This window comes from Carcharhinus amblyrhynchos, chromosome 34 (genome assembly GCF_965287045.1).
Source record: "Carcharhinus amblyrhynchos chromosome 34, sCarAmb.v2.hapA, whole genome shotgun sequence".
NCBI classification, from domain to species: domain Eukaryota; kingdom Metazoa; phylum Chordata; class Chondrichthyes; order Carcharhiniformes; family Carcharhinidae; genus Carcharhinus; species Carcharhinus amblyrhynchos.
In genome coordinates this window covers 13,085,126-13,097,467 of record NC_137357.1, presented here as the reverse complement: position 1 = coordinate 13,097,467, position 12,342 = coordinate 13,085,126, and the positions used below count along the sequence as shown (strand labels likewise).

The 12,342-nt window shown below is 43.7% G+C and overlaps 1 protein-coding gene across 1 annotated transcript in view; it reads right to left on the bottom strand.

Moving 5' to 3' along the window:
* Positions 1-328: 328 nt before the first annotated feature.
* The window catches only part of LOC145361264 (calcium-activated potassium channel subunit alpha-1-like), a 123,467-nt gene continuing 111,453 nt past the window's right edge, over positions 329-12,342 (bottom strand). The window contains exons 23-26 of the mRNA XM_080216895.1: positions 10,029-10,159; positions 8,376-8,570; positions 5,431-5,537; positions 329-1,199 (exon numbers count right to left, since the gene is read on the bottom strand). Of these exons, the coding sequence (XP_080073021.1) occupies positions 362-1,199; positions 5,431-5,537; positions 8,376-8,570; positions 10,029-10,159 (1,271 nt within the window). The 3' untranslated portion in view covers positions 329-361. The remainder of the gene's footprint in view (positions 1,200-5,430; positions 5,538-8,375; positions 8,571-10,028; positions 10,160-12,342) is intronic.

Genomic DNA, 12,342 nt, shown 5'->3' with positions numbered 1-12,342 from the left:
CTATCAGTCAGAAGATGAGGATGAGGAAGTAGGGGTTTGATTCTACTCCACAGGGAAGGTTGCTAAAGGTTCTGTATATATTACCTATTTTATATCAATGTGCATCTCTGCGAGGTGCAAACTTCACACCTCCATTTCCCAACTTTGCCCAATCTTTGCGGAAAGTGAAACACAGATGACTTCTTGAAAACTGCCATAATTTCCAGTCTCATTTCAATGTAAGGAGTAGTCAAGTCAAAGAGTGAAATGAGTAAAAAGATGTTTATAGAACTTTATTGAGAACTAGCAGAGAAATACAAAATTATAATTTTTCTACTGCCTGACCCATATTACCATTCCAACTTTATTTCGGACCAACTTCTTAAAATTTCTTATTTTCCATTGATTTTCCAGCTATCATTTCTTCACGAGATTTTGCTTCTTCCTTTGGTTGTACGGGTATGGTTTTTTCACCAGATTTTGACACTTCCTTTGGTTGTCCAGGTCTGGTTTCTGCACCAAACTTTGGTTCTTCCTTTGGTTGTCCAGGTATGGTTTCTTGACCAGATTTTGACAGTTCCTTTGGTTGTCCAGGTATAGTTTCTTCACCAGACTTTGGCTCTTCCTTTGGTTGTCTAGGTATGGTTTCTTCACCAGTCTTGGGTTCTTCCTTTGGTTGTCCAGGTATGGTTTCTTCACCAGATTTTGACACTTTCTTTGACAGCTCAGATGTAGGTTCTTCATGTTTCAACCCTTCCTTTGAGTGTCCAGCTATAGTTTCTTCACTCGTTTTGACACTTTCCTTTTCTTGTCCAGCCACCGTGTTCTCAACAGATTTGTGTTTTTCCTTTAAATGAATCCAATCACCAGGTCTCAGTCTTTCCTTCACCTGTTCAATTGTAGTGTGTTCTTTTTTTTTCAGTTTAAGTTTGGAGAAAGCTAGCAAGCTTTCATCCATACTTTTATTTGTGGCTGTTGTTCGTTTAGCCTCATTTGATATCTGTTCATCATTTGGAGAGTCATACATATTGTGTTGAACCTTTGTAAACCTCTGGGACGTTCTTCTGGTCAATGTGTGAAATGGAATAAATTTGGAAGAATAATTCTTCGGACAATAGGTGAGGACAGACATGGTTTGCGTGTCATGGAAGGGCACAGTACACATGATGAAGTCTGTCACGTCAAGTTCAAATAAAGGAGAGGGATTTGTGATGACGAATCTGAAGGAGAGGACAACAAGAGTCTCTTAGAATCAGTATAGCAACAGCACAAAACAAAACTATTTAGCTCACTGGCCTTGTGCTGGCTTTTGTTGGGGCTGTACAATTAGTCCCAATCCCCTGCTCCTTCCATGCATTTGTTCCCTTGTAAATTATTTCTCCAATTTCTTTTAAACGTGTCAATTGAACTGCTTCTACTGTTCTTATAAGAAGTTAATTCCAGGTCACACGCTGATGCTATCTCAGAACATATTTCTTTGCACCAAGTTTTTAGTTACACCTAAAAGCATCTTGATGTTCATTTTCATTTTTACATTAAAGATCCCTGAACAATTTTGGGATGTTTTCTGATATTAAAGGTGTCAAATCAGTGCTATCTGCTGTTACCTTTCAGGTGAGACCTGAAACTAAAACTTAATCTTCACTCTTGGGGTAGATTTAAAAGGGTCCCTCGTAACTTTGCAGAACAATTCTTCCCAATGTCCTGGCTAACTTTAATCCCTCTTAGAGTCATAGAGGTTTACAGTATGGAAATAGGCCCTTTGGCCCAACTTGTCCATGCCGCTCTTTTTTTTAAAACCCCGAAGCTAATCCCAGTTGCCACATTTGGCCCACATCCCTCAATACCCATCATACCCATGTAACTATCTAAATGCTTTTTAAAAGATAAAATTGTACCCACCTCTCCTACTACCTGTGGCAGCTTGTCCCAGACACTCACCACTCTCTGTGTGAAAAAATTGCTCCTTTGGACACTTTTGCATCTCTCCTCTCTCACCTTAAACCTATGCCCTCTAGCTTTAGACTCCCCATACCTTTGGGAAAAGATATTGACTATCGAGTTGATCTGTGCCCTTCATTATTTTTATAGACCTCTATAAGATCACCCCTCAACCTCCTGTTACCCAGAGGGAAAGAAGTCCCAGTCTGTCCAGCCTCTCCTTATCACTCAATCCATCAAATCCTGGTAGCATCCTAGTACATAAGAACATAAGAAATAGGAGCAGGAGTAGGCCATCTAGCCCTTCGAGCCTGCCCCGCCATTCAATAAGATCATGGCTGATCTGTCGTGGCTCAGTTCCACATTCCCGCCCTCTCCCCATAACCCTTAATCCCCTCGCTTATCAAAAACCCATCAACCCGCGTCTTAAAAATATTTAGCGAGGCAGCTTCCACCACTTCAACGGGCAGAGAATTCCAGAGATTCACCACCCTTTGAGTGAAGAAGTTCCTCCTCAACTCCGTTCTAAACTGCCCCCCCTTTATCTTGAGGCTGTGCCCCCTAGTCCTACTGTCCTTTCTGAGCGGGAAGAACCTCTCCACCTCTATCCTATCCATCCCATTCATCATCTTATATGTCTCAATGAGATCTCCCCTCATTCTTCTAAACTCTAACGAGTACAAGCCTAGTTTATTCAGCCTCTCCTCATAGCTCAACCCCCTCAACTCCGGTATCAGCCTAGTAAACCTCCTCTGCACTCCCTCCAAGGCCAAAATATCCTTGCGTAAGTACAGCGACCAAAACTGCACACAGTACTCCAGCTGCGGCCTCACCAATGCCCGATACAGCTGCAGCAAGACCTCCCTACTTTTATATTCAATCCCCCTCGCTATGAAGGCCAGCATCCCATTTGCCTTCCTGACCACCTGCTGCACCTGCAGGCCGGGTTTTTGCGACTCATGCACAAGGACCCAAATTTTTTTCTGCACTCTTTCTAGTTTAATAATATCTTTTCTATAATAGGGTGCCCAGAATTGTACACAGTATTCCAAGTGTGAGTGTATCAATGTCTTGCATTTGTCTAAACTAAACTCCATTTTTTTAAAACCCCATCTGCCATTTGTCAGCCCACTGGCCCGATTGATCTTATTGCAATTGGAGATAACTTTCTTCACTGTCCACTGTGCCACCAATCTTAGCGTCATCTGCAAATTTACTAACTGTGCCTGTTATATTCTCATCCAAATCATTAATATAAATGATAAATAACAGTGGACCCAGCACTGAACCCTGAGGCACACCGCTGGTCACAGGCTTCCAGTTTGAAAAACAATTCTCTACAAGCACCCTCTGACTTCTGTCAAGAGCTAACGTCACCAAAGAAATAGGTTAGGTTTGTTATTATATGCAAATCGTTGCTGTGATTCCCACATTAGAACAATGACAACCCATCAGTTCAGTAGTGAAACATTTTGGGATGTTCAGGATAGTAAAGATATGTACATTTTTCATTCCTTTTTTTCAAACCAATCCCAGATGTACTGGTGGATCCACACAGCAAATAATTCCGTGTGTAACCAGAGTGAACAACTAGGTAATCTGTTTTTGGTCGGGAGTTGGGAACACGAGAATGTTTACTAATACATGCAGATATAGGAAATAGGAGCAAGATTTGGCCATTTGGCCCATTGAGCCTGCTCCACACCATTAAGTTTGGTCATAACGCTCTTCTGCCTTTATACCATTTTCTCACACTATCTCCACATGTCCCTTGATGCCTTACTGTCCAGAATGATCCCTGACTTGAACATACTCACCTGAAACTCCACAGAGCCTTTCAGGGCAGAGAATTCCAAAATATTACCAGAAGTGAAGAACATCCTCCTCAAAGAACAAAGAAAATTACAACAAGGGAACAGGCCCTTCAGCCCTCCAAGCCAGTACAGACCATGCTACCCAACTTAACTAAAACCCGCTACCCTTCCGGGGACCATATCCTTTTATTCCCGTCCTATTCATGAATTGGTCAAGACACTCCTTGAAAGTCACTACTGCATCTGCTTCCACTACCTCTCCTGGCAGCAGGTTCCAGGCACCCACTACTTTCTGTAAAAAATCTGCCTTGTGCATCTCCTTTAAACCTTGCCCCTCGCACCTTAAATCTATGCCCTCTCGTAATTGACTCTTCCACCCTGGGAAAAAGCTTCTGACTATCCACTCTGTCCGTGCCCCTCATAATCTTGTAGACTTCTATCAGGTCTCCCCTCAACCTCCATCGCTCCAGTGAGGAAAAACAAGTTTCTCCAACCTCTCCTCATAACTCACGTCGTCCATACGAGGCAACATCCTAGTAAATCTTTCTACACCCTCTCCAAAGCTTTCACATCCTTCTGGTAGTGTGGTGACCAGAATTGAACACTATATTCTAGGTCCGGCCTAACTAAGATTCTATAAAGCTGCAACATGTCTTGTCAATTTTTAAACTCGATGCTTCGGCGATAAAGGTAAGCATGCTGTATGATTACCTCCTCCACCTGAATTGCCACCTGTGTACCTGTACACCCAGGTCCCTTTGCCAATCAATACTCTTAAGTGTTCAGCCATTTACTGCATACTTCCTCTGTATGAAACCTTCCAAAATGCATTTACCTCATCTCAGACCAAAATGATCCATCATCCCAAAATGGCATTTTGTTCCATTAATTACTCCATTCTTTAATTCACTGAGTGTTCCCTGTTCCTGATCCGATACTGCCGTGGGGACGAACTGAACAGATAGATGAAGCCTTAATCTCTTTAATGTTTCACACAGAAGCCATCTCCCACAGCACTTCACTGGTCAGTCTAGGTTATGTTTTCAGGTCCTTGGAGTGAGGCTTGTAAGCCAGAGCATGTGCCCCACTGCGGTAACCTGACAGTGCTGTCTCCTGCTCTGGGTTCCACACCTCAGAATATATTGGCCTCAGAGCAAGCACGGAATGATACAGGGCAAGAAGATTAATTTAGGAGGATAGTTTGCACAACCTTGGCTTTTATTGCCTCGAGTATAGATTCAGGTGTTTCATATGATTAAATGATCTGATAGCTGGAGATAATCTATTGCATCTATTGCAAGTTCGAAAGAAACAAGCATGACCTTAAAATTGGAATCAGGTCATTCAGGGATGATGTCAGGAAGCTCTGCTTCACGCAGAGGCTGCTGGAAATCTGGAATTCTCTCCCCAGAAGCCTGCTCCTGGGGGTTGACTACAAATTTTAAACTTGAAGTGGGCTGATTTTTGTTGGGGATGAAATCTGAGGGGTCGATGGAGATACAACACAAGTCAGCCCTGATCTGATTAAATGGTGGAGCAAACTCAGGGGACCGTGCGGTCCCAATCTATTCCTGTTCCTGTGGCAGCAAGTCTGGTAAATGTTCGTAAATCTGTTCTGGCTATTAAGATGTGACGGTTCTCATCGTGAATACAGAACCTGGATGTATCAACAATGCACAGTATTAGGAAATATTACCGCTTCTTTGATTGCTTCTGTGGATCTTGCAATCGAAATATTCCGAAGCAAAGTATCCCGTAGGCATTCAAAGCTTTGCAGAACAGATCCCCATACGTCCCATGATCCTAATAAGACAGAGAGATCTGTTACAGGGGATATATGCATTTGAGGTCACATGAGTAAAGCAGATCCATGTCATGACCTGGGTAAGCAAAGTCATTTTGTGGAGATAAAGTAGTGGAGTGGGCAGGGAGGTATCAATGAGGAGCCTTTAGCAGGACTTGCAACTAGTGTCCAGCCGATTGTGAGTCTCCCAGGCTTTTTTTCTGATGTAATCAGCCCGTGTGCCGGAATTTGGCTCAGGCTGAGTACTGTGTGGAAATCTCAATTTCTATATGATTAGCGGGTCCAGGACGGTATTCTCTGGTCCCGCTAGTATCTCCTTTCCCGCTGGAAGGGGTTCCCACCAGCAAAGTTTACAACTGCTCCCCACCAACGGTAGCACAGTGGTTAGCACCGCTGCCTCATAGTGCCAGGGATCTGGGTTCGATTCCCGGCTTAGGTCACTCTCTGTTTGGAGTCTGCATGTTCTCATCCTGTCTGTGTGGGTTTCCAGAGACACGGTCACTGCTGGTTCCCCCAGGTGGCTGTCCCCTCCAGCAGTACTCAGACAGGAGTTCTTACTGTGAAGGGCACGTCCACTGGGGTGCTCTCTATCACCCGAGCTTTCCCCTTCCTGACCATTACCTACTTGTCTGCTTCCTGTGGCCTCATTGTGACCACCTGCCGGTAGCTCCTGTCTATCACCTCCTCATTTTCCCTAACCAGACGAAGAATATCCCGTTGTAAAATTTCCGCATCCTCTGCACACTTTGCTCTTCCACCCATCCTCGTGTCATCTGCGAATTTTGACACTATATTTGGTCCTCAACTCCAAATCATCTCTGTAAATCGTAAACAATTGCGGTCCCAACACTGATCCCATTAGTCACTGATCGCTAACCAGAAAAACACCCATTTACCCCCACTCTTTTGCTTTCTGTTAGTTAACCAAACCTCTATCTATGCTAATACATTACCATAAGACCGTGCACCTTTATCTTATGTAGCATACTTTGATGTGGCATCTTGTCAAATGCCTTCTGGAAATCCAGATGCATCACATCACATCCACAGGTTCCCCATTGTTCACTGCACATGTAATGTTCTTAAAGAATTCCACCAAATTAGTAAAACATGACCTGCCCTTCATGAACCCATGCTGCGTCTTGACAATGAGACAATTTAGAGTCATAGAGGTTTACAGCATGGAAACAGGCCCTTTGGCCCAACTTTCCATGCCGCCTTTTTTTTGAAACCCCTAAGCTAATCCCAATTGCCCCTATTTGGCCCATGTCCCTCTATACCCATCAAACCCATGTAACTATCTAAATGCTTTTTAAAAGTCAAAGTTGTACCTGGCTCTATACTACTTCTGGCAACTGTTCCAGACACTCACCAACCTCTGTGTGAAAAAATTGCCCCTCTGGATACTTTTGGATCTCTCCCCTCTCACCTTAAACCTATTGCCTCTAGTTTTGGACTCCTTTACCTTTGGGAAAAGATAATGACTGTCTATTTGACCTGTGCTCCTCATTGTTTTTTTAGACCTCTATAAGATGACCCCTCAGCCTCCGACACTCCAGAGAAAAATGTCCCAGTCTATCCAGTCTCTCCTTATAACTGGATCTATCAAGTCCCGTTAGCATCCTAATAAATCTTCCTGCACTCTTTCGAGTTTACTAATATCCTTTCTATAATAGGGTGACCAGAATTGCACGCAGTATTCCAAGTGTGGCCTTACCAATGTCTTGTACAACTTCAACAAGACATTCCAACTCCTTTATTCAATGTTTTGACCGACGAAACCAAGCATGCCAAATGCCTTCTTCACCACTCTGTCCACCTGTGACTCCACTTTCAAGGAGCTATGAACCTGCACCCTAGATCTCTTTGTCCTGTAACTCTCGCCAATACTCTGCCATTAACTGAGTAAGTCCTGTTGTGGTTCAATCTACCAAAATGCATCACCCGGCCTTTGTCCAAATTAAACTCCATCTGCCATTCGTCAGCCCACTGGCCCAATTGATCAGGATGCTGTTGCAATTGGAGATAACTTTCTTCACTGACCATTATGCCACCATTCTTGATGACATCTGCAAACTTACTACCCATGCCTCCTATATTCTCATCCGAGTCATAAATATAATGATTTATATCATTACTAGTTACTAATAATGATGAATGAGCACCACTTTGATGCTGTCTTGAGATACTAGGTGAGCTGTGTTTGAACTTTCTGACCCAGTGTCTAATTGAAGTTTGTTTATTAGTCATAACTAGATGTCCATTAACACTGCAATGAAGTTTCTGTGAAAATACCTTGGCCGCCACATTCCGACACTTGTTCGGTTACATTGAGGGAGAATTTAGCATGATCAGTGCACCTAACCAGCACGTCTTTCAGGTTGTGGTGGAAACCAGAGCACCCGGAGGAAACCCACACAGACACGGGGAGAATGTGCAGACTCCACACAGACAGTGACCCAAGCCAGGATTTGAACCCAGGTCCCTGGCACTGTGAAGTAGCAGTGCTAACCACTGTGCCACCATGTCTAGAGACAGATAATCGGACATTGCATAACTCAGAGGTGCAGAGGGATGTTATTACAATCCAAGCTGATGTTACGACTGGACAAGTTAGATCCCAGGGTGGAACTTGGGTTGATAGGTCTTAACTTTTGTTTTGCTTAAAAACATGAAAAATAGCAAGTGAACAGAGTCACAGGAGCCAGCTAGTGAACACGTTGCAAGCCATTATATCTTCTCTTCAAACCGGCACAAATGAAAAGATTCAAGTGGTAAAACCAGCAAGTAAAGACTCAATCCCTGTCTCCAAAGCACTGCCATGAAAGTTCACCTACTGCAAACTCTGCAAAACGCTCGTCACATAGAGTGATGCGTGCCAGCTTGCATCGGTTCCGGTACGCCACTTTGTCCTGGGCATGGATGCTACCCCTCAAGGCATCCTCGTCAGCTAACTGCTCCTCAAGCTCTGGGCTTTCACCCCCCGTAACCAGGGTGTGTATCAGCATCAAGATGTTGTCATTGAAGTATGTCTGGACAGGGAAAGCAAGAACATTCAGTTGGTTTTGAAATAATCAGCTGCAGAATTAGGTGAAATCATGCTGATATATTATGACTCACATTTATCCCACCTCCCTCCCTTCTAAGTTTCAACTCATCCAAAACTGCTATTAACTCGCACCAAGTCCCATTCTCTCATTACACCTGCTATCATAGAACCTTACAGCGTAGAGGGGGCCCTTCGGCCAACTGGATCCACCCTGACACACGAGAAACACCTGAACTCCCACCTCATGCCACCTCCCAGCACTTGGCCTATACAGCCTTCAATGTTAGGACGTACTAAGTACTTTTTAAAGGATGTGAGGGAACCTTTCTCTAAGTAAAAAAGTTTTTCCTCACATTGAAATGTAGAAACTGGAAGCAGGAGTACTCCATTCAGTCTACTTTGAGCCTACTCCACCATTCACCTTGAAATAGCCCCTCTAACCCTCCTGCCCCTGTGTACTTTGGTTCCCAGTCCAGCAGCACATCAATTTTAAAATTCTCTTCTTGTTCAAATCTCTTCATGGCCTCAGCCTTTTCCAATATATTTGCAATCGTCCAGTTCCGGTCTCTTGAGCATGCCCAATTTTAATCACTCTTGCATTAGTGGCCATGCCTTCAACTACCTGGGCCATAAGTTCTGGCATCCCCCCCTTCTAAATCTCTGCTTCTCCATCCATCTCTCTTCACCTTTAGGATGCTCCTTCAACTTCCCCCTTCGATCAAACTTTTTGTTACCTGTTCAAATGATTCCTTGGCTGAAATTTTACTGGCCCAGGGGAATTGGACTGGGTGAGGGGCTGAGAATGGGAAGGTACATTGATCTCGGGTGGAGTTTTATGGTTTTGGAATGAGCCAGACCGTAAAGTCCCAGCATTTACGTGCCTTGGCCTGCAGGTGTTTTACCAGGTTTGGAGATGCTGCCATGAATTCTCTGGTCTTTCACACTGCAGTCCCACTGTCAGAGAGGGAAGAGAATTTGGTGCTCAGCCAAATCTCTGTTCACTGCTCAGGGTGAGAGAATACTGCTGGCACGAATGGCTGGAAAATTCTGGCGATGTATGAATGCGGGCGGCACAGACAATGACTCAAGCCGGAAATCAAACCCAGGTCCCTGCACTGTGAGGCAGCCGTGCTTACCATTGTACCACCGTGCCACCCCTTGGACCTTGAAGGCCTTCATTGATATCCCTCTGCTTCTCATAAATCTCCTCCCTCACCTTATTGCCTCTGGATAAATATCACCCTCTCGGTCCAATCGGTGTAAAAGTAACCAACAGCATTCAGATTTTCTATTTGCTTTCTCATTAATATAATGAGAGCAATCAGGACCTTCAAATCCAGAACAACCTGATTTCATTTCAGTCTGGACACTGAGGTACTTATTCATCCAACTTGATCTTCACTAAGATTCCAGTGGGTTGGAAAATAAAACAGTAACTTACTGTGCACATCAAGGAATTCAAAATATTGGATACAAATACACATCCACTGGCATATGGCTGTGTGAGGTAAAATTCTGTTTCTGGGTCATCACGGTCCTCCTGATCCAAAAAGTGGACATTGGAATCATGAACTGTAATTAAAAAGGGAGCTGAGAATGGGGCAAAGGCAATGTTTTGTAGTCATGACACAATAGGAAGTCCAATCACTCTTACAATTTTGCATGGAGCAAATGAGCCAATTTGTACAATTTTTGTTGCCAGCATTTGTTGCCCATCCCTGCCTGTCCTTGATCTGAGTGGTTTGGTTGTCAGTTTCGGAGGGCGTTCAAAGGCAACCACATTGGTGAAGTCACATGTCGGCCAGACTAGGTAATTTTTTTACAACAATACCCACAATGCCACCACATTCCCCAATGAAAGTAAGGAGATAAATGAACAGATGATCAGTTTTAGCACTGTTGGTTGTGGAGAAAACATTGGACCCAGAACACCAGGGGAATTCCCCTGCTTGTCCTTAAAATAGTGGCCACGGGACTTGTTACATCCACCTGGGGGAGCAGACAGACATTCAATTCAGTGTCTCACCTGAAAGAAGAAAGCTATGACAGTGTAGCAATCCCTAACTATTAGTATACATTATGTGCTCCAATCTCTGAATTGAGAGAACAATTTGAAAGTGTTAATAATTCTGTCCCAAAAACTTCAGTTAATCAGTGGAACTTGGTGAAATTCCTATAACCAGGAAGAAGGTACTCAGTAAACATACTCAGTAAAAATGTAGGTAAATCTCCAGGACCTGATGGCATACACCTTAGGTTGTTAAAGGAGGTGACAGCAGAGATGGTGGATGCATGAGTTATGATATTTCAAAATTCCCTGGATTCTGAAAAGGCACCGGTAGACTGGAAACATGCTAATGTGACATTCTTATTCAAGGAAGGAGAGAAGCAAAAAGTGGGAAACTGTAGAGCAGTCAGCTTGACCTCTGTGGTGAGAAAGTTGCTGGAGTCAATCATTAAGAGGGAGGTTACCGAGCATCTGGAAAAGCAAAGCTCAATTCATCAGCATCAGCATGGTTTTTGAAGGGCAAGTCTGGTTTGACAAACCTGCTAGAGTATTTTGAGGGTGGTAACCAGCTAGGTAGATAATGAGGATCCTGTGGATGTGATCTATCTGGACTTCCAGAAAGCATTTGATAAGGTGTCACACAAGGGATTGATCCAGAAGGTTAGATCCCAAGGGGTTTGGGGTAGAGTAGTGGCTTGGATTGAGGATTGGTTGACTGATAGAAAGCAGAGGGTTGGGATAAATAGTCCTTCTCCAGTTGGCAATCTGTGACTAATGGGTCCTATAGGGTTCATTTTTTGGACCACAACTTTTTACAATCTATATCAATGATCCTCAAGCAGGGGCAAAGTGTAAACATAGCAAAATTTACTGACAACATGGAAATAGGTGGAAAGCAAGCTGTGATGAGGAGATAAAAACTTTTCAAATGGATATTGACAGGCTGGGGGAATGGGCCAGAATCGGGCAGGTGGAGCTTCATGTGGTTAAATGCGAGATTATCCATTTTGGCTGGAAAAATAAAAGGGCAAATTACTATTTAAATGGGAAACAGATTTCAAAGGCGTCTGTGCAGAGGGATCTGGGTGTCCTTGTGCATGAGTCTCAGAAAGTAGGTGTGCAGGTACAGAATGTGATATGGGAGGCAAATGGAATCTTGGCATTTATTGCAGTGTGGTCTGGAGTATAAAAGGAGAGAAGTGTTGTTACAATTATATAAGGCATTGGTGAGACCATACGTGGAGTATTGTGTTCAGCTTTGGTCACCTTCTTTGAGGAAGGATGTGGTGGCACTGGAGGCAGTTCAGAAGAGGTTCACTAGATTGATTCTGGGTTTGAAGGGCTGTCATATAAGGAGCAGAAGAGTAGCTTGGGCTTGTACTCGCTGGACTATGAAAGAATGAGAGGGGGATTTGATTGAGGTATTTTGAATACTTAACAGGATTGATAAAGTAAACGTTAACCAAATGCTCCCCCTTCTTCAACAGTCTCGGACAAGAGGTCATAATTGTTGAGTAGGAGAGGGGAGGTTCAAGATGAGGAGAAGCTACTTCTCACAGAGGGTTGTGATTTTGTGGAACTCACTGCCCCAGTGGATGCAGAATCAATCAATAAATTAAGGAAAGAGATAGATAAATATTGGATCAAAAGTGGGATAAAGGGCAGGGAAGTGGAGTTTGGATGAGATGGAGATCAGCCGTGATCATATAAAATGGCAAAGTGGGCTTGAACAGCTGAATTGCCAACT